We start from the raw sequence: 23,617 nt of genomic DNA on the forward strand, positions 1-23,617 counted from the left end.
TGATCAGCCCATATTCCATTTGTGGTTCAAAAGAAAACTAAATCTTCTCTCAAGGAAGAAATTTGAATTCAGTTTTATCTAGGGCTTATACACTGATTTCCAGCTATGGGAATTTAACGTGCAAAAGCTTTTGTTTAGCCCATACAATGTTTGGGATTTTGTTTGTTTGTTTGTTTTCATTTGCATGCTTTCAGGAGGATTCTGTACTCTCCAGGCCTTCTACAGTCCTCACCCATCCCTAGAGTCTCCTAATAAACTTATGTCACCCACATAAGTTACTTGCTTGAACCTGAAGGCATCTGCTACACATTTAAAAGCAGATGAGTGCCCACAATAAATCTGTGCTTTAAACTAAAAACTGTGATGGTAGACATAGGAGAGCTTTAGCATCTGAATGAAGGAAATACCTATGAAGAGATCAATTGTGGGAGGACCTGTGGCTTGGGAGGACTTAAAAGACTAAGCTTACAAATCTCTCTCTTTGGCCTTTCATTTGTCTTTATAAAGCTCCTGAGATAACTGTTTTGTTTTGTTTTATTCATTCATATTATTTTGTATTTGTAAAACATTATGTAGTTTATAAGTTGTATTTTTCCATGATCCTTCGGACAAAACTTAGGGCAAGAATCAGACATCTGTTAGGAAAGTAGGTAACTAAAGCTCAGGGACGTCAAGTCACTTGGCAGACTAGAGGTGGCACGGTATTTAATTGCATGCTCATTCTATTGCACCTGACAGCTGAACATTAAAGAATGTTACCATAAAATATGCATATAAAGTATTTACAAAAATATATATATTCTCCCCACCCCAGTATTTGAGTAATAATACAAGAGATAAGAGTAAAATTTTAGAACCTGGAAAAAATTATAAATTAACACTAAGGCAAAGAATCTGAATGACCAGGCGAAAACTGGCCCCAAATGTTATCTGTTTCCTTTGTTCTCCCAAAACTCTTTTAAGAAGAGGAAGCATGCCTCTTGCTTATTCTAATTCTTGTAGGCTTACTATTTCAAGAATCTGAATGTACTAGATCTTTTCACAGGTAAAGGCTCATAGAGTCCAGGAAGGCATACTGCATGGTTAAAATGCAAAAACATGTGGTCACAGAAGGCATAGGAAAAAAACTGTAAATGGGAAAAACTACTAGGTAAAATACTAAGATGCGGAAGGAAAAATGGAGGTATCTATTTTGCAAGGATGAAGCTAGGTGTCAAAAGGTAGTCTATACAATCCCTTCATTAACAAAACTGTATTTGTGGAAGATACTCATTGGCAGATCAAATCCTGACACTTTTATTTAGAGAACCAAGTACAAACAAAGGTAAAAATCCTGCAGTCTGTTTGAAGAGCTGTGCCTGGCCATTTGACAGGCTAATGAGGGGTCAATGTCAGATGCTGTCATTCATTGTCAAATGGAGTAAGAAGTTTATTGCCTGAAAGCACAAATATATTTCACCAGACCAGATGCTACTGAACATTGGGCAGAGTGGCATGGCCTAATCAAGAAAATTTAAATACACCTCCTTGTCTTAGCTTCTGTATATTTATTGTAAAGTTACAGAAATGATTTAGGATTTCTGAAGAGCACACAAGACATTCATTAGTCTCTGAATCGCACTCTACAAAACAAATGTAGTGATTTTTTTAATTGTTGTTTTCCAGTGAACTTGACATAACTCTGGGAGAAATCAGTGATAGAGTCCCAGGTTCCCCTGGCTTCCACATGTTTATTTCAGGGTTTCCTGGAAGACTGCTTTTCCACTTTTCATGACTAGTTCATGTGATAGTTTCCAATAGAAACAAAGTGACACTTCTTATTACTGTTGGCTGTTGGAAAGCAGTTGCAAAGGGAGTGCCTTGAAACAATTAGTACTCTGTAACTGATTATTTAACAATATGTATTTCCAAAGATCTGTTTATCCTCAAAAGGAAGCAGCCAAGACTAAATATGTGCTGTATCTAAGCAGACACCTGCACTGAACCCCTCTGGATGTCAACTGGAAATTTTTTATTCCATTTGCACCTAAATCTGTATGTTTTCATGAGCAAAGGAAGATGGTCCATTTCTTCTGATACCTCAAGGACTATTTTCCTTTAGGAAAATCTCTTCATAGAAGATGGCTTTAGTGTTAAAGCTCAAATTCAACATATAACAATAAGAGATAAATGGAAAGTGCGGAAGGAAGAGAGAAAAGAAGAAAGAGGGAAAAAAGAAGGAGGGTGGGAAAAAAAGAAAAGAGTGAAATTAGAAAGAAACATTATTTTTCTGTATAAGTAAATGTTTCATGTGTTCAAAGCACTCTAGTGGCCACCAGAGAATAACAACAACTAAAAAGTAAAAAAGAAACTATTCCCAAATTTGAGTCACTATTTCCAAGCCCTTTAGGCATTTAAGACGTGGGGTTAGGAATGAAAATGATTTTAACTGATCTTTAATTTGAATATAGGCTATATATTTTTAGCCATAAATTCCATGTTGCAACTCTCTTCTCTGGGATAGTGAATGATTCAAAAACTTCCAGGGCACATCTCGAGACCAGATGCCTACACAAAGGAACTTGTGTAAGTCAGTTAAAGAGAGACAGTCAAACGAGACTCTGAAGAATGTGATCCCACAACTCACATTATGAGAAGTGTCACATCCCAATACCGTGTCAAGTTTTGCTCTTTTGCCAGTTTTTGCATTCCAAGAAGAATGCCTTTCAGCTTTTGGAACGGTTCTTTTATGCATATGAATCTTTCCCCAAAAACTTATTTTCCATCATCTCCAAGAAGCTCATGTCTGATACTGATGGCTACCTTCATTATCTTACATGGGACTCCCTACATGTAAGAAGATTGTCAGTCAGTGAAGTTTTGACATAGTAAATGTAAGAATGCCCTTGAAGAAAACCTGAGTCTAACTGGTTGGGGTTAAAAATGGAAAAATACTTTATAACAACATAAAGCCAGGAGTGATATGCACAATGTTGAATGCATGTGGCACAGGCACTGGCCAATCAGCATCGCTGCAGGTCTCGCACGGGAGTAGGGTTCGAGGTTCCCTGTCCAGCCAAGCATTAGCTTTTTACCTGCTGGAGGTCTGGGGATGCTTCCGGCTTAAATGGCCAGAAGGCTGGGTGGGACTCATGCTGGGTGTGACTCAGTAGCTACTTCAATATTTTAACAACTAATAGGGTTCTACAAGCTGAATATCAGGCCTGAATAATCCCATTAATTGTTACACAAATCTGGATATATTTTGGATATATAGTTTGAGAAAGTTGTGATCTATAAGCATTAGCATAAATCTGCTTAGAAATGACAAACTCAACTAATTTTTTTTTAAATAAAGGTTTATTGGATTAATGGCTTAGGGAATTAAGAAAAAATATCACACATAGTCCTTTATGAATTTCTTATGGACCATACAGAGACATTTAGCTATATGATGGAGCCCAAGGATATTCATAATAAACTAACATCACACTGAGGAAAGGTCTTAGTGGTTTGACAATAGCTACTGTCCTTGGCCTTGTCCAAACTTACATCAATGAACAAGAAAATTGAGAAAGGATGTACAGATGTAAACTGGACATCTGTTACTTTGGCCTGCTTAGCATGGTTGCCCTCCCTTTTATTGGTAAAATAATCCTTTCTTCTGGTGGGAATTCCATTCCATGTGGGTTTTGTGAGATAACTTAATTCCTTCTACCACTAGAGTCTGCTCATGACCCAGGCCTAGCCAGAATACCTGCTACAATCTGATTGGTTTCTGGATAGTCTGTGAATGTAATTTAAGTCCTTCGCAAAATTTTCCTACTGGGGAATAAGCTCTTTCCCTGTTGGGGAAGGAAAGGTGGTAGGAGATGAGTCTTGCACTGGTGGTGGCCGCAATGCTCAAGAAGACTATTAAGTTATAAAAGTAATAGTAGACATATTTAAAATGATGATTTGTTTACCTCATTTTTGTATTTGTACCCATCATGCTTTATAAAGTACTTAATACACATTTTCTTAAGTGCATATATGTATTAGAAATTTGATAGCTTAACCTGAGTCTTCAGAAAATCATCAAGAATTCCTGATAATATTTCAAGTGATCAAGATTCCCTATTTAAAACTGCATCAAATAATAAATGCAAAAAATCAGAATACCTTTCATCCATCAGTCTCAGAGCACCTATGACACAATAATAATCAGGATAAAAAAATGAGGTACTAATCTCCTCTGTGCAAAATATAGTAGCCAAGCATAAGATACAAAATCTACTTTTGTGGTCAGAGGTGTTGACAAAAGTCAGTTAAACAAATACAAAGGTCAGAAAAAACAAACAAACAAACCCACAACTGTTAAGTCTTCATGGAACATCCTTTGAAGAACTTCCTACTATATAGCCATATTGCATGGAAATGCAGACATCAGGCAGTTTTTAAATTAAACGAACCAAATAAACCACAGAGAAGTCATATTTTCCAAGTGTTTCGTAATAGGCATTCCTCTTAGGACTGATTCACTGAGTACTGGCACCAGGAATGTACCAGATACCAGGCAAGAGTGACACAAACAGTCATTGCTTCAATAGTGCCACGGAGATAGAGTTAAGCTCATTAAACATAACTTTGAAATATTGTTAGTTTTTACTTAGCTTGTATTAATTTCCTCAACGAAAAAGACCATAAAGATTTTTTTTATATCTCCATACAAAATATAGTTTAATATTCGACAGTCCTCCTTTATTATTTAACCTTCATAAGACCTCAGTACACATTTTCCTGTGCATGTGGTTTGGTAGGTTACACCCATTGCCATTTTAATCTTATATTTGTTTAATTACTGCTGATTCGTTCAATTAGATTTCAGGTTTCCACTGAATCCCACCAATATTTCTCTAAGCAGTCTGTTTCTTGACCATCTTCCAACCCACCATCGTTTATATTTACTTTCTGCTTAGAAACTGCTCCATACCTTTTACTATTTTTACCTCAAGATCTCAATTTATTCACCTCAACAAATGCCTTTGCTTGCTGACTTTCAGAGAAAAGAGAGGGCATTAGATGTAAATTCCAACTTTCCACACTTTTAACTCTAGAATAGTTTTTTTCATGTTCACTCATCCTCCCTTCTTTCCCTAACCTGGGAGAAACATCTCTGCTCCTCCCTCAGATAAGCCCTCTTTCACTTCTGTTCTTCTGCCCTGTCCATGATCTTGCCATGGCAATGAGTCTTTCCTCCAGCGGTCAGTTTCTCCTTCTTTATTGGTTCTTTTCACAACAAGCAAAGAAAACAAAAACAAAAAATCTTCCTCCAACCAACCAACCAACCAACCAACCAACCAACCAACCAACCACCCACCCACCCACCCACCCAACCTTCCTTCCTAAGCTATTGCTTTCTCTCTTTTTGCATTTTCCATTCTCCTCAGTTCTCATTCCACTTTGTCTTCTCTGCTACACATGACAGTGTTAGGTATTGTTTTTCTTTTGAAGCTTCCTTTTTAACCAGCAACTCCAAATGACCTTACCCTGGTTCTCTTTCATTAATAATCTCACTGGCCCGCTCCCTATACCTAGTTACTAAAACATTGGTACCTTTGTCTGATAAATCTCACCAACTCTCCAACCTCACCGCATATTTCCTAGACCCCTGCTCTTCATGTGACCTCCATGTTGACTAAAGATGTCTGTGCCCAGCCATTCACCCGAGCCAGGCATTTCTAAGTGATGCTGCTCTCTCACACTCTATATGCCTACAGTTAATTGGCTAATCAAAGTTCATTCATATTTATCTCTGCAACAATTTTTAAAACTGTCACCTACTCCCTATTCCCAGGTGCACTGCCAGAACATTATAGGCTGGAATATGACAATAGCCTACTTGCCTGGAGCTGCTCCTCTTTTCAATACCCTCCTAAACACATCATTTTCCTTCTAAAAAGTAGGTACAAGCATGTCATTCCCATTCAAAATTTTAAAAATGTGAAAACTAAAAAAAAAAAAAAAAAAAAAAAAAATTAAAAAAGCAAATCAGAACAAAACTAATCCTCTGACCCCCATCCCAACGTTCCTATTGTTTAGAAGCTGAAGTTTAACATCCCATCCTGACGTGGTAACATGGTATTGAAGCCACCTCCCCCTTCTCCCCCCCTCCCACCACTAGCTTCTAACTGTAAAACCTTTCTTGCTTTCCTCCACCCATTTGCTTAACCTAGGCAAGATTTATCACTGGCCCTTTTTGTAGCCCAGACTACCGCTGTTTTCTCTGCCTGAAATACCCATTTCTAACCATACACTCATCACTTACTGACTAAACGTTAGATGGGTCACAAACTCATGGGCAGGTGAAAATGAATGAATTAAGTCTACCAGGTGTAATGAGGTCACATGCCCCATCGAAAGGGGGCAACATCTATCTACTCAGGACTTAAAAATAACTGCCAAGCAAGTGTTGCCGTTAAAGAAAAGCCAGACATTTAGCATTTCTCAATATTAAGTTTGCAGCAAATATTAAAAAAATATATATCTAGCAACTGGTCTGTGTACCATTGTGTGTCTACCAAATAAAATGTTATCTGTAGGCTGTCAGTGTGGGCCTTGGTGTTAGTTACACTAGGCCCTAGGGCTTCAAAGGTGAGTAGGACAGGGCCTCTGGTTTGAGTAGCTCACTTTTGGGGATCAGCTCAAATGTTAGAACAGGCAGGAGTAAACAGGCCCTTCACTCAGCTCTCATAACACTTTGTTTACATAGCACCCGCCATAGCTTATGCTTATAGCCAGTTGTTTATTGCCTTGAATCACCAGAACCCAGAGGAGCTGGGCTGTCGTCTGGCAGCAGGGCTGGTACTAGCAGCATTAGCACACGTGCTAGAAGTAAATACTTAATTATAAACGTATCTAGAGCTGTCTACATACCAACTTGCATCAACTTGATTCCAAATTTTAAAGTTACTGTGTATTTTCCCCTTCCTAAATTCATATAATGCTTTCATTAGGCAACCTGCTATAAAATATGCTCTTCCTAAAGGATTTGTCTCCAAAAAAGCAAACCTAAATATGCTTTGAGTCATATTTTAGTTGTATGACATAATCTGAATATGTTTTTCTATACATGTTCCTTGCAAGATGGTGGTCAAAATAAGGACCATTTAGAGATACCTCTGTAAATTCAAGAAATTATTTTAGTCTAGAACAGAAGTTTGCACTTTGGAAAAGAAGGAAAATGAGTTCATTTGTTCCATTTGTTAATTTCAGGGTACAACTTTTTTCCATCTAACAAAAGCACTACAGAGTCAGCTTTAATTTTTGCTATACTTATTTAATTTCTAGTTATGCTATCCAAGCACGCACACAAAACTAATTTAAGCTGGGCATTGCCAAACTCAGAGAACTTCAATCATTTTTTTAGTGAACCAAAACACTCTCATTTTACTAAGCACCAGATGTAAAAGGGGACTGCTTGAACATTGCTATCTGTTTCACTCCTCAACTGATCTAATTTCTAGACACACCATGGTCCAAATATGAGCACAGGTTCTCCATGGCTGCCACCTGCAAAGTCTATAAACATCAATCCTGTTGAACAAAAATATGTTTTTGTAGTTACTTAGATGTTCTGAAAATAAAGGAGGGTCGGTATTTTATGTCTTCCCTTTCTATATAATCAGCAAGTTAGGAGTCTAGCCATATCTCAGGTGTTAAAGATTTAACCCCCATCATTTATTTTCTACAACTCTGTGTATGTTATTATACACACAAATTCACATCTGTGTGGACACTTGATTCCTTTGCATTGAAATTCAGTGCCATGTTCATTAGCATACATGTGTGCCATCAGTACCCAAATTATTCAGGCTTACCTGCAGACTGTTGAAAATAACAAAGAGGACCAACATCCAGAAGTGTCTGTAAGCCATGTGCAGGCCTCCCCAAAGCCATGTCAAAGAAATCAGGGCAAAGAGATATAAAACCAGAGGAATTTCTAGAAATCATAAAAAAAGGAGAAAAAGAAAATGTGAGCTTCAGAATACTGAGTAGTCACAAATAGACACAAAATTATTTTTGGCTCTTTTCTTGTGATACTCTCTAAGCCTAAGTGCCCATTTTGAAAGAACAACCTTGGAAATCCCATTCTTATGCCAGAGAAGAGCAGGCACATTGCTGAGTCCACATTCTTTCTGTTTTACTGGTAGGCAGGGGGATGGGTTAGAATGAGAACTGTTCCTCTCCTCGACTGCCACCTGCTGGACTGTACTAGAAGTGCCACAAACAACTGCGAAGGTGCAATCACTTTGTAACCCCAGGTAAATCTTAAAAGATCGCTCCACTAGAAAATGGCAGGCAGGTAGACATCAGCGTGCTCCCGAAATTTGCGTAGTCCAATTTGACATTTTAACACAGAGATGATATAAAAACTTGTTTGTATGTGATGGAAAAGCATTTACTCATCTCTTTTGTTCTGACTGGGAAGACACCAAACTTCATAACTAGAGATGAAGTGACAGATTCAATACTGTCAACGCTAAATTTATTCTACCCATCATTTTCTCATGCAATTTGTTTCAATAGTTTTCAGAACAGATTTCTTCAGGTCCAACGGACTTCATTTCCCACTTGTTTTTGATATTTGGGTTTTAGAATAATAATCTTAAAGAGGGGATCTTAATTTTAAAATAACAAGCTATGTAAGAGCTGGAAAGTGAATCAGATCTTAGCAGCTGCAGAGAAACACATTTTTCAAAGTTGTTGAAAGATGTCGGTCTGGACCACACCACTGACAACTCTCATGACAGACCTGAAAGTTCATTACTCACCATCATCAATTAACACCTAAAATCCACATACACTGGAGGAAATTTGAACAATTAAATACAACTGTAATAATTTACAGTTTTTATTTTATTTTGAAACACTCTCAGACTTACAGAAGAGTTGCAGGTACAGTATGGCAACAAAGTTTTTTTTCCTGAACTATTTGAAAGTTGCCAGCCTGATCTCCCATCCCCCTCTGTAATACCTTAATGTGTATTTTCTTTCTTTTTTTTTATGTGTATTTTCTACAAAGACATTGTCCTACATAAACACAATACAAATCAAACCAGGAAATTACCGCTGAGACCCCATTCAGTATCTGGCAATTACCCCGGTAGTTTCCTTTGTAGCAGAAGGATCTGGTAGACAGGTTTCTGCAGTCTCCTTTAATCCCAACCAGTTCCCCTGTGTGTCCTTGGTTTGCATGACACTGACATTTTGAAGATTACCAGCCAGTTCTTCATGTAGAGTATCCTTAAATTTGAGTTTGTCTAAGGTTTTCTTGTGATTCAGATTATAATCCTTGTCAGAAATTATAGAAGTGATGGTGGGTTCTTTTTAGAGCATTTTATAGGGTGGCACAAGAACTCAATTTGTCCCATTTCTTAGGATACTCCTTGTTTTTTTGGCTCAAAAGGATGTTTCCAGCTCATCTTGTACTTTCCCTCCTGCCTCAGTCCTGGGTTTCTTTTAGGGAAGAATGCTATTTAGAAACCAAGATCTAGGGTTAAATACTCTCATTGCTATTAAGGTGTTGCAGCTCCTAAGCCCTTTCAGTAGACAGAGCTCAAGAATATATGCAGCTTTTCTTCCCTGGCTGCTTGAGGGTCAGCTGCCACCATGAATGACACAGGAACTATCCAGACCAGGAAATTCATGACCCATAATTGGCTACTTCAAGAGAAACAAATGTTCACGACATCCTTCACCCTGGGAAGGCAATGGTACCTAAGACAGAAATTTGGGAAAAAATAGCCCAAATGTATAAGACCACCAGATGTCATCTTTGTATTTGGATTCAGAACCCATTTTGGTGGTGGCAAGACCACTGGCTTTGGCATGATTTATGATTCCTTGGATTGCACTAAGAAAAATGAACCCAAACATAGACATGCAAGAGATATGGCCTCTATGAGAAGAAAAAGGCCTCAAGAAAACAGTGAAAGAAACGCAAGAACAGAATGAAGAAAAGTTAGGGAACTGCAAAGCCCAATGTTGTTGCTGGCAAAAAGTGAAGTGGGGACTGGACGACAGAAGGAGTGAAGATTCGTCAGTGACTTCATCTGTGGTGAATGAGCTGAGTTTCATAAGAGGAGTGATAAACTAAGAACTTAAAAAAAAAGAATATATGTATGTACACATGTGCATACACACACAAACACATATTTACATCTTTATTTCTTTATATAATGAAAGTCATTACTGCACACCAATACTACAATTCCAAATCCAACACAACAGGGTTCATTATGATTTTCTCCCTTTCCATTTTTGTAAGTCCCTTCTCTGTTAAGAAATCTACATATTTAAGGGGTGGCCAGTTAGCTCAGTTGGTTAGAGCACAGTGCTCTTAACAACGAGGTTGCCGGGTCGATCCCCACACGGGCCACTGTGAGCTGCGCCCTCCACAACTAGATTTAAACAACTACTTGACTTGGAGCTGATGGGTCTTGGAAAAACACACTTAAATAAATAAAAAAGTTAAAAAAGAAGAATCTATTTATTTAATATCATTTTTAACATGTTTACCTATTTGATCAACTGTCCTATTTGATTGTTTAACCACTCTCTCATTGCTGTCATCCCTCCCCTGGCACTGATGGACTCGCAAATGCACTCAGGTTCTAATACCTCACGCTAGGCTGCACCCCACCCCTCACATGGATGAGCTCCTCACTATGATTGGGGTGTGACACTCCATGTTTGCACACCTTCCTATGGATTCATATCGTGCTCTGTACCAACTTATGGCATTACGATGGAGCTGATTTGGGAAAGGAAAAGAAAGAAGAAGAGAAAGGGAAAAAAAGGAAGTGGGAAAGGAAGAGGAAGAAGGAACCTGAGAAATATTTTTGTTTTCTGAGAAGAAAAAAGGCTTTACAAGGAGACTATGCTGGTATCTTGTCAGATATATTCTTCATAGAAAAATATAAAATTGAATTATTATAACTGCACAGAGAAAAGAAGAATAATATAAGATACAGTTTATACAGGAGAATAATTCCTTTGTCATTAATGCCTTACAGTTGGACAGGTGAGAATATTATATTGATTTATGTTGTTATGAAAATTCATTTTTGTTTAATGAAATCATATAATTTGATAAGAGTTCTGGCCTCATTTTCACTTCTGACAAGATACCCTAATATTTAAGAAACTGCCTAAACTCTGCTCGTGAAAATTTTCAAAGATTAGGTATGAAGTCTGGCAATGACATTCCTTGCCCCCACTGTGTAAGTACAAAATTCTATTTATGGCTCTGTGAAGTACAAAAGGACATGCATATTTTGCAGGAACGAGTGTGCACCAAATTTTCAAAAATTGGCCTGCATGTTCTTCTGAATACCTAGAGCCAAACAAGTGCTGTGTGTTGACAAATCTCAGCAGGGAAGCCAAAAGAACATGCCAGGGCTGACTAGAAACACCCATGGTCCATGTTTTTCTGGAACTCTGTAGGAAAAGTGTGGTAGCTTGGCACTCCAGATCAGAAACTCTGAAAAGAAGAAAGCCGGTCATAACTAGCTCGGTATACTGAACCACAGATCCCAGGGCTAGTTTTCCAGCCGTTTGACAATGATTAAGACACAATTTCATATGGAAGAAACACATTCAGAGGCACATCTGGATATTGTGGGCCTGAAGTTTATAGAACTTGAATATGCTTTTTAAAAAATAAAAATCAGAAAAGCACAATTAGGTATAAGATCTTGAAAGGGGCCCAGGCAAGTTAGTTTCATCAGCTTTATGGTTAATCCACCTGAGGAGGTACCTTTCACCCTCTTTGGGACCTAGAGTAACAATGACCAAAAGGGGAAGGGGTTTTGGGAGAGGGGGACAGTGATGAAAGTGGGAGGGGACGTGTTGTTAACAGCTACTATGCATTCCATTTGGCAAACTAGAAATTAGTGATCCATTTAATGTAAATTATTTCAGTTTCATATTTCCTAAGCTGACATTTCACATTTGGTAAATTACCAGTAACCTTTCTGTTGTCTATATAAGTCAGTGCTTACCAAAGCCTGCATTTATAGTCGGCAATGTTAGAAACTTATGTTTAAGGGTGAATTAGTTAACAGAAAACAGAATCATTTCAATGTTCTCAATAAAAGGAAGCCTTAAAAACACAGTATTGGGCCCAAGGAATAACGGTATCTATAAAAAAGACTATGCTATCCAGTACATATAAAGAACTACTACCACTCAGCAGCAAAAAACCAAACATCCCAATTCAAAAACAGGCAAAGATTTGAATAGACATTTCTCCAAAGAAGACATACAAATGGCCAATCAGCACATGAAAAGATGCTCAACATCACTACTCATCAGGGAAATGCAAATCAAAACCACAATGAGATACCACTTCATACCCACTAGGATGGGTATTGTCAAAAAACCAGAAAATTACAAATGTTGGAAAAGATGTGGAGAGAGTAGAAACCTTGTGCATTGCTGTTGGGAATGTAATATGGTACAGTTGCTGTGAAAAACAGTTTGGTGATACTTCAAAAAGTTAAACAAAATTATCATGTGATCTGGCAATTCCACTTCTAGATATATACTCAAAACAGTTGAAATCAGAGATTCAAATGGAGACTTACACACTTATGTTCATGGCAGCATTATTCACAGTAGTTAAAAGGTGAAAACAATCTAGTGTCCATAACGGAACATGGATATTTATGGAACAATGGAATATTATCCAGCCTTAAAAAGGAATGAAGTTCTAACATTTGCTACAACATGGATGAATATTGAAGACATTAAGTAAACCAGGCCAGACACAAAAGGACAAATATTGTATGATTCCACTTATATAAGGTGTCTAGAATAGGCAAATTCATAGAGACAGAAAATAGAAGACAGGTCAGCAGGGGCTGTGAGGAGGGGGGAATAGTGAGTTATCGTTTAATGGGTAGAGAGTGTATGTTTGGGAAGATGAAAAAGTTCTGAAAATGAACAGAGGTGATTGTTGCACAACATTGTGAATGTACTTAATGTCACTGAATTGTGCACTTGAAAATCATTAAAATGGTAAATTGTATATTGTGCATATTTACCTATAATTAAAAAGAAAAAAAAAAAAGACTATGTGAAAAAAGGCAGACTTGTGTCAAGATGAAGTTCTACCGGGAGAAAATAAAATAAAATAAAATCTTCAAAGTACTTAATTTAGCAAGGAATCACTAATGTGAAACTACTTAAATTAGTGAAAAGTCAATAATGTGAAAAACAAAGTAGTTTGAAAAAAAGAAATTGTGAAAGAAATTGTGGAAAGGGAAAATAACAGCAAATGGATGTGTCATTTAGTACTAATATCATTAAGTAAGTCTAATTACAGGAGTTAGTAAATTCCACTGAGAATACATAAAATCTATGTTTTAGTAGAAAATAGGATTTCAATGAATTTAATTTCCATTTTTTATGAAAGTATGGTGCTGTATTATCTCTTTTCTTTGTAATTGCAGCTTTGGCGTTTATTGCTATGCACCAGTGACAACAATGATGGCTTTATTATGGAAATCACACCTCATTTACATGAGACTGAAATTTATTCTGTGTTTATACACTTCTAAAGTACTTGTTTTAATTTTACCTCGCTGACCCTCTGATTCTAACAATTTGGATGTGTTACTAAAACACTCATCAACGTGAAAAAGGAATACAACTATGAAATAATGTGGATTTAAGATATTTATGGATCTATACCCAACAGTATGCATGTATTTTTTTAATTAGAAAAAAAGGTAATTAAAAAAAGATATCAGAAGGCCTTATGTCTAAAATATGGCTTTATTCTGAAATTAATAGATACTTGGAGGCAGACATTTTATTGCTCTGACCCATTTCTTGGAGAGAAAACATTGTGTTCCTGAGCTTTCTTAACAAGGTTTCACACTAATCCCACAAAGCATAGTCACCTACCAGTCTTCTTGCAAATAAACCTAATATAGAAGAAGACAACAGGGTACATATTTCACAGAACTGCTAAATCAGCATTAGGATATTGTGGGTGAAACAGATAAAAACATTATGGATTAGATATGCAAATTGTTCAAAGAAACACTCCAGACCTCATTTGGGTAGCTTTCGGCCCTAATCTTTGCTCACTAGTCCTATATTTGGTTACAAATTTCGAATTTCCTCTTTGCGTCAGTACTTCAAACACATTCCGCAGAGAGTTCTTTAAAACCATTTGGATAAGGGAACCCACTTAAGTCCTGTGGCTCCTATCTCCAGATACAGTTGCAAGTGTTTGCTGTAGCAGGATAGACTGTATCTGAACTCTCCATTATGAACTCTTCACTGGACTTAGCCACCCTTACTAAGTTCAAAATTTCTAGAGTTATCTTCTTTCAATGACCACGTTAGGGCCACAATTTCCAAATATTCATCTCCATCTCTCCTTAGCTCCAGACCTCCAAGCCTGAAGATCCTCAAAACATCTCAAACTCAGTTTATATAAAGCTGAATTTAGTATCCTTCCTCTCAAGCTTTCTCTTCTTTCTGAGTGCTAGTACCACCAGCTACACGAATGTACCCCATCATTGAATTTTCATCATATGCTGTACCAAACAGGGTGGGGGTGGGGAACTATGCACATAAAACAGTCAGCACAGAGCCTGGAACAAAGCACATTCTCACTAAGCCTTACCTGCTATCACCCTCATTCATTACCATCATTAGGTACTTTAGTCAAGTTAGGGCAATAGTGCGTGGCTTTAGATAGTCCCTTCTTGCATATGTGAAGTGCCAAAAGATCATGTAATAAAGAAATGTTTAACTTCTTTTGTATCTGAATTTCTCAAACTTATTTGGCTACAGCACCCTTCTGTTTACCTGACATAATCTGAAGGTCACACTTGGAGAAAGGTTGTTTTCAGTATACAGACTCTAAGTCCCATCACATCCAAATTGTCTCGAAAACTTCCTGACAAACTTGTTTTAAATGGACTTCTCAGTGTCTTCTATTCCCTTCCCTCTCCTTTTGATATTTTCTATCTTTTCTATTCTATTCTATTCTATTCTATTCTATTCTATTCTATTCTATTCTATTCTATTCTATTCTATTCTATTCTATTCTATCCTATCCTATCCTACCCTACCCTACCCTACGCTACCCTACCTTACTCTACGCTACCCTACCCTACTCTACCCTACCATATCCTACCCTACCCTATCCTATTCTTTTTCTATTCTATACCATCACATCCCATCCTGTTCCACTTAAAATGCTGGCAATGAGACTCACCATTATGTTGCAGCCTACAATTTGTCAATCTCTGATGTAGAAGATAATTTAGTAAATAGGCTTTTGTAGGTTATCTTAATTCTATCTACATTGTAGACATAAGGTGGGTACAGCAAACATAACTATAGCAGCGGCTTACACCTACTACCTTCTTACATGGATTTACCCTGATCCTTACTGATACATGAAGGAGGTAAGCCTAATTTGGAAGGATCTGTCCAGGTGAGATACTGGATCTGAAGGCAGAGAAGAGAGTCAATAGTGGCCTACAGTATAGTTTCCAGGGGAATGTGAGCAAATTCTCAGGGAGTCTCAAAGTCTGCTGAGAACCTAAATAGCAGTTCTTTGTCAATGGCTGACTTAGGGCTTTCCTGGATGCTGAAGGGCAGTCCAATGTCAGGCCTACGTTGAGTGTGATTTATTGGGACTGAAAAAAAAATGGTACAAGCCTAGAATTATGGTCTCGTCGTGTAAAAGCTATATATAATTTTCAATTTGCAGGCTATAATTTTGAAACTAAGGAGAATAATCAAGTTAGATGAGACATACCCACATGGACCTTGCATGAACTGTTATTAGAGTAATTCCATTTGAACCATGTACTTCAAAGTTGCCAGATGCTATCATACTGGGGGTGCGGGGGTCAAAGAGGTCTGTGATTCTTAAGGAAAAGGTTAAATGGTCTGTTTTCTTCTTGTGAAGAATAATGTCTTGGAACTACGGGAAGGAAAATTATCATTTCGGTTCACAGGCAACAGAGTAATTTTCTACACATTTTATAAATGTGTCATAAAAATGACATTATGACAAAAGTTTTCAGAAGATCAGAATGCTAAACCAAACATGAAGTCAACTAACTAACAATTGAAGACTGGCTTAACCTAGTTTTCTAACTACATTACCAGTTACTCAGCCATTAAATGTTCAAAACAGTCATCTCCAGGCATGCTCAAGCACTTAGTAGCTCCCAATACAGTCAGCTTTTATAATACAATGAAAACGTACAAGGCATCTTTCAATCTGCCTACATCTATATTTTGAATCTTACTAGATGGCCTCATAATTTTGGGAAATTGGGTTACTATGTATTTGGCCATGAATAGCCAGTCATGTTTTAAAGAGGACATTGCACTGTAGTCATTAAAAGATTTAATAGGCTCAAATTCAACAATGAAGTCTTGAGTCAATTCTGACACAATGTCTCAAAAAAAGTAACACTAAAGATAACTCTATGTGTGTAAGAAAATATTTTTATAGTGTGTTAGGAATATGTTAATTCTTATAACTGTTTTCTGGTAGACCCTCAATCCTCAATCTGGATAAATACCAGCTGACCTGAATGCTTTTCTTTCTTTTATTTCGTTCTCTAGCCATCACATTACAAAACTTGGTAACACCAATTTAAATTTTTATTTTTGTTTTTGATTTCCTTTCCCTTGTCAGTATTCTAAAATATCTACTTTAGTTAAATCCTTTGGTTCCTCTCTATCAATGTGATTTAACTGCATATCTTCTCCCAACAGCTATCAGATTATCAGGACATTGCCTGGTCTTAAAAATAATATTATAAGTATATTCCCAAAAGCTTTGGGAATATTACTGATTTTCTGCTGTTAAATAACTATATTTGTAAATAGAGACAATTAATACCAAACCCACCTACAGAGATGTGTTCAGGCACATACAACAATAACAGACCACAAAGACCACTTAAACAACAGCACAGTACCCACAGGTGTGGCAGGGATTTTTATGCCTGTAGGAGTAAACTAGATCTTAGTGCTCATTCTTACTAACAACCGTGGACCACATTTTTACCGAGAAAAGAGAAACCATTGTGTTAAGAAAGAAAGGCAATCCCCAGATTGAATGCCATGTGTGATCTAGGGAGAAGGAGGCTGTCCAAAAAAAAAAAAAAGAAAAAAAGAAAAAAAAATTAACATCTATATTGACAATATTTGTATATTAGTGATTTGTACCCAACGATATACCTTTAAAATTTTCTTTCTGTATTTGTGGACCTCTGTATCTGTGGACCTTAAGATTTGTGAAATTTTGATTCCAACTCTTTTTCTCCTTTCACCTGGAGTTAGAACTGTTAATGGTTAGATCATTTCACAGGTGTCAAATGACAGTAGCAAAGGTAAGGTAGACATCACAGTTTATTTTTGCCTAGGCTCAAAACTCTGTTTCCAGTCCTTTCTTTCCTCCTTCCTTCCTTTTCTTCCTTCCTTCCTTCCTTCATTCCTTTCAAGTAAGAGCAGTGGAATTTTATTTAACTCTAGGTACTATGGGTTTGGCATTACCATGTTTCCCCGAGGATAAGACCTACCTGGACCATCAGCTCTAATGCATCTTTTGGAGCAAAAATTAATATAAGACCTGGACTTATTTTATTATAAGACCAAGTATAATACAATACAATACCATACAATGCAATACAACACAACACAACACAACACAATACAATACAATACCGGGTCTTATATAGACCAGGTCTAATATTAATTTTTGCTCCAAAAGACGCATTAGAGCTGATGGTCCAGCTATGTTTTATTTTCGGGGAAACATGGTAGTAGGTAAGACTAATGAATGAGCAGCCATACAGGCTTTTAGTCACTGTGCTTCCCAAGCCCTACCCCCCAAATGAAGCTATTTTTCACTATTCAATTCCATCTTTAATATGCTAGACAGATCATGTTACATTTTCTTTATTTGTTTGTTTGTTTCTTTTTTTAACCAGGTGAAGTTGATTCTGTGATCAAGTTTATGAAACGCATTTGTAAAAAAACATTTTTTTTTAATGGTGGCAAAGCTGCTTTACCATAACCATAGGTTATGTATTTATTTGTAAATACTCTGGCATTGGGGGGAGGGGGAAGGGAGGGCTTGATGGAGAGAAGGAAATCACCACTTTTCTTGGAAACTGCATATTAAATGAGAGTAAGGATCAAATATTGTTCATTTCAATTACTTGTTAATTTACAACTACACTGATTTATATTGTCTTTATAATACTATATGATAGGGCTTTAAACTGCTCTTAGACACTTTTAGTCTTTTCTATGACCCAATTTCTACTTCTTTCTTGAAGTTGATGCATACTAATCAGAAATCATATCATTTGCTTTCCTGAAGTTTATTTATACTAAATTTAATAATTTGCTTCTGTAAAACTCAATTAAAAGAAAAAGATCTATTTTGAATTTTGAATATGGGACTTCAGCCAACTACTTTTTTTTTTTTTTTTTGAAAGCATTCATTGGGGGTGACTGAGATTTGTTCACTAAAAAAGGCAGAACAGTAGAGTGGTTATGAATAACATGGACTTGAGCCAGATTACTTGAGGGCCATTTACTAGCTGTGCGATCTTGGTTAGTTACATAGCTGCTCTGAGACACAATTTCCTCATCTACATAATAAGAATAGTATTAGCACCTCTCAAATAGGCTTTTGTAGATTCAGTGAGGATTTAATGGTTGAAATGCACAACACTTAGAACAGTTTTACATAAACTTTGTTGTTTTTTTATTCAAAAAATATATTTCATTAGCAAGAATAAAAATATATTAGCTAAAATGTGATAGGTAAAAGGATGAACTAGATATGGATTTTAAAAATATTATATATGTATACATACATACATACACTATAATAAAAAGTAGAAGATAAGTGTTAGAAAAAAGAGATCAGTTATATAATAATTCAAGGAAAGCAGCAGTTATTTCCTGTTAATGGTATGGGGCAGCCTTTGTGAGGAAGAAGGAATTTCAGGTGGGCCCTGAAGATGAGCTGTATTTAAACATGTAAATTCTGAGTTTAAGGCAGTGGTAATAGCATAAAGGAAGGCAAAAAGGCAAATGCATAAATCAGTGTAAATTATTCCTTCTGATTGAAGTTAAAGGTCCATGAAGGTGAATAGTGAGAATATTTGTAGCACAAGGTCATGAAGGCCTCCTGAGGGCCAGAGTAAGCAATACAGAATTATTTTATTGGAAATGGAGAGCCATTTAAAATTTCTGAGAAGAGGTATGGCCTAATCAAAACACAGCTTAATCTTATAGGAAAGTAAATAGATTGGCGGAGAGAATGTTGGAGGCAGGTATACCAGTTAGGTAACTGCTGCCGAGGTCAAGTGAGAAGAGATAATGGAGGCTTGAGGCAAGGGAATGATTGGCAAAGGAGGGAGGGCCTCTTAAAATGGAAAGAAGGGGGTGGACACAAAAATATTACAGGAATAGAACCTGCAGTAGTGCCCCTAGATCAGAAAACAATGAGAAACTTTAAAACTACAGAGATACTAGGACTTCATCACTGGAGATTCTAAATCAGTAAGCCTGTAGAGGCACTCATCAAACCATAATTTCTGAAAGAGCGATTTTGATGATCAGTCAGGTTTGACAACCACTGACCTAAAAGTCTATGACTGTGGAGTAAAAAATTACATTGGTTTCAAGATTAGGAAAATAAGAAAAGGATTAAGAAGAAGAGAAGAAAGAATAACACTGAAAGAATAACAATTGGGATAGGGAGAGGGGCAAAGTTGATGACAATTGATGACAATGTACTTCCTGAGGACAAGATATTATACTCAGGAAGAGGATAGAAAAGAAGCAGCTGAGAAGAGAAGTTGGGCTCGAATTGACAGGTTTGAAAATTATCACTATGATTTGAAAAAGGCAAAGGAGCATATACTGAAAAGCACACAGACTCAAGAGTTATGAGTCATAAAGAGAATGAGGTTTTGGCCTGGGATTTAGCAGGAAAATTAAAATAAGAAAGGATTATGTAAAACAAGTGAGGTAGACTATTTGAGGAAGGGTAGTGATTGATGCAGAAGGGTTTAAGGATAAAGACATGAGGAAAGAGATCAGTAGATCTGGTGTCCAAAGTTACACGTGATGAATGAAAGAGAACAGGCAAGGTACTCTCAAAGCTTAGCAGTGAACATAAGGTGATGAGTATAGGTAACTCATATAGGTTTCTAGTCAAGAAGTTTGTTGATGAAGGAGAGAGACAGGGAAGTAACTTGATAAGATGGCAGCATTATGAGTAAGTTCTTTTAGGCAATGAAAAGTGATGCATGTTTTTGGATGGAGGGGAAAGGCACAGAGAAGAGAAAGATATTTAAGACGTAAGGCAATTGTGGAAAATTGAATGAAACACATTCCAAGAGAAGGAAAAAATAATGAAGGGCATAACTGTGAGGATTGGCTCTGGTAAGAATGAGTAATTTATCGCCTTGTCTAAAATGGGAGGAAAAGTGGTAGAGAAGGGAGACGACAAAGAGGAATGATTATATAAAAATAAGGAAAGTTGAGGGAGGTACATCAGGCTGCTTTCATAATTGTATAGAGAGTGAGAATAAAAGGTATTACACACAAGACTTAAGGGCAGTGGAATCTGTTTCAAAGATTACTTAAGAAGCAATTAAAGATAATCGAAAGAATTTCTGAGAAGCAGAGATGGCCCAGTTTAAATTTCCTTAGAATAAATTAGTATCTATTGTAGAGTAGTACTAATTGGCTGGTAAAGAGAAGTGTATGGCATAGATAGGGCTGATAATTGGCATAATTGCTTAAGGAAGGGGCCAAGTTGGTGAGAAATCAAAGGACCTAGTGAAAATATCCTTGGAATGTCCAATCACAGGGTGGAGAGAAGGGAGGTCACAATGAGGATAAAGAACAAGTGGGAGTGAGGAGCAAGGAGAGGAGAACAGAAAGAGATTGTGCTCAGTGAAAGACGTAAGGAAGGAAACAGTGACCCAGGAAGGGACGATATCATGGGAAATGATTTAAAAATAGAAGAAAGAAAAAAAGTTAATCAGGGACATAGTACCTTGAAATGCAGGAAGGAATAAAAATATTTTTGACATTTTATTAGTTGGAAGGAGTGACCTCTTGCAACTCGTAAGGAAAGTGATCTTTTACGAGGCAAGCCATTTCTGTTATGATAAGGCAAGTGAAAGAGTACTTTTGTGAAAAGATCTTTATCTTTCATATGGTGCACTTTTCTTCTGAAAGGAAACAACACAAAAATGTCATTTTCTTTTATTCAACTTCTGAGTTTTATAATATGCAAAATATTAAGTATTGGGTGTTATGATCATAGGTATTAGGTCAAATATACATTTTTAAAGAAATTTGGGATGAAATTGCTAATTTCCCAGGTTATCTGTCCTATCTGCATTTCCTATTTTTGTAGTCTTAGCAACCTAATTTTCCTTTATTTCTGTATCTTCTCTTTAATATTATACCAACTGATCAATTAAAATGTGATCAACTATTATTTTGTGACTATATATTCTTTTAAAGAACTGTAGGCACTGAATCATAAATTGAAAGTGTCTGTAAATAATGAGAATGGCAATAAACAATACATGGAAAAGTTTGCAAACCAAGAATGGAATTCATACCTAAGAACTTGGGATTTGGTTGAGTAGAGAGAACCAAGGCATCTTGTAGAATCACTATATAGGCAGCAAGAAAGGTGGCTCATAGACCCACCTGGTCAAGGGGGAAATATAGTGTTTTCAATGTCATAAACATGCCAACATAAAACGGCCTTAAAAAGTGATTTTTCAACTATCTAGTCGTGTTTTTCATACATTGTTTTGAAACTGGCTGGGAAAATTTTAGAGACACACATTAAAAAAAAGTCAGAAGTTGTATTTTCACCAGCCAAGAGTTAAATGGAAGACTTCAGTCATCCATTAAAAAAGAATGTGCTCTTAGTTTAAAGCAATAAACATGAATAATTATTTTTATGTAGCTTTCAAAGGAGTAGAAAGTAATGCCTCATCAGTAATTTTTCCAGGATAAACAAAAAAGAATTTGAGGGGTAGAAAGTCCTTTAAAAAGAATAGAGTATGCCAGGAAAATTAAAATTTTAAATTTTTATTAATTTGGAGAAACACTGTCATGGAAAAATATGGGAAACTCATTTCGCCTATGTACAAAAACTATAAACAACTGGGAAAGTTTCATTGATTCTCTGGGTCAAACTGAGGCATGTCAATGTATGCGACATCAACGAGAGATGGCAACCTCATTGAAGGTCAAAGAGTGTGCATTGCACCCAGAGCAACGATTTACTGATGCTCTGTTACTGGCTTTAAATGTGTACCATATTGTTCATGTCTTCCACTAATGCCCTACCGAAGCCTAGTCACGATGGATCGGAAGATGGAAATTACTTTCAATTCCATTCCCTCTCCTCCCTGACCATAAACTTGTTGATAAACTCCGCAAGTCAGAGTGAATTCAGTTATGTTATTTAAGTCCAGACTTATCAGAACTCATGTCACTTTTAGGCCAACGGCACTAGTGCAGCATGGCTGAAGAAGAGGGGATACCGTGTTTCCCCCAAAATAAGACCTAGCTGGACAATCACCTCTAAGCGTCTTTTGGAGCAAAAATTAATATAAGACCCAGTCTTATTTTAATATAATACAAGACCAAGTCTATGATATAATATAATACGGGTCTTATATTAATTTTTGGTCAAAAGATGCATTAGAGCAGATTGTCCGACTAGGTCTTATTTTCAGGGAAACATGGTATTTGGAGATGGGGACTTTGGAAGGTAATTAGGTCATGAGGGTCGAGCCCTTATAATGGGATGAGTACCCTTACAAGAAGAGACAAGAAAGAACTAACACTCCCTACCTCCTGCCCTCTCTGTCTACCATGTGAGGATACAGCAAGATGATGGACATCTATAAGCCAGGAAGAGGGCTCTCATTAGGAAGTGAATTGGCCAGCACCTAGACCGGGAGACTTTTCAGCCTGTAGAACTGTGAGGAGTGTGAACGTCAGTTGTTTAAGCCACCTAGTCTATGGTATTTTGTGGCAGCTCAAGCTGGTTAATACACCAGGCATAATCATGAAGAAAGAAAGACGGAGACATATTTGAGAGACATCTAAGAAGTATATAGGACAAAGGAGTTACATATCTGACTGGATTCTGAACGAATCACGTGTTAAAAGAGTTATGTTAATAGAAACACCAACACATACTGCTTAGTATGTTCCAGAGAGCATACTAAAGACTTTATATGAATTAACATTTAATCATTCCTTCAAACATCTCTATAAAGTTAAGGATTATCATTTTGCCTGCACTACATGTAAGAATAATGAGGAAAACTAGGAATGTTTCAGTACTCTAAAGAGAAGGGGCAGTCTTTCTTGGAAACCAGAAGATGAAGGAATAACTTGCCAGCCCAGATCACTTCCAATTCTTTCTGGGGAAAGGACTCTCATAATTACTTTTATAGAATTAGTGTTTTCTATGTTTAATTTACTGTTTACATGTTATTCTTCTCAATAAAAGTTTTGATAACAGCATGGCATTGGT

At 36.8% G+C, this 23,617-nt stretch overlaps 1 protein-coding gene across 1 annotated transcript in view; it reads right to left on the reverse strand.

Annotated features, from left to right (window-relative positions):
• ADGRV1 (adhesion G protein-coupled receptor V1) overlaps window positions 1-23,617 on the reverse strand; it is a 503,044-nt gene that overhangs the window by 55,383 nt on the left and 424,044 nt on the right. The window contains exon 88 of the mRNA XM_081054450.1: window positions 7,839-7,960. Coding sequence (XP_080910576.1) covers window positions 7,839-7,960 — 122 coding nt within the window. The remainder of the gene's footprint in view (window positions 1-7,838; window positions 7,961-23,617) is intronic.

The sequence above is a fragment of the Rhinolophus hipposideros genome (genome assembly GCF_964194185.1).
Source record: "Rhinolophus hipposideros genome assembly, chromosome: 7".
Taxonomy (NCBI): Eukaryota; Metazoa; Chordata; class Mammalia; order Chiroptera; family Rhinolophidae; genus Rhinolophus; species Rhinolophus hipposideros.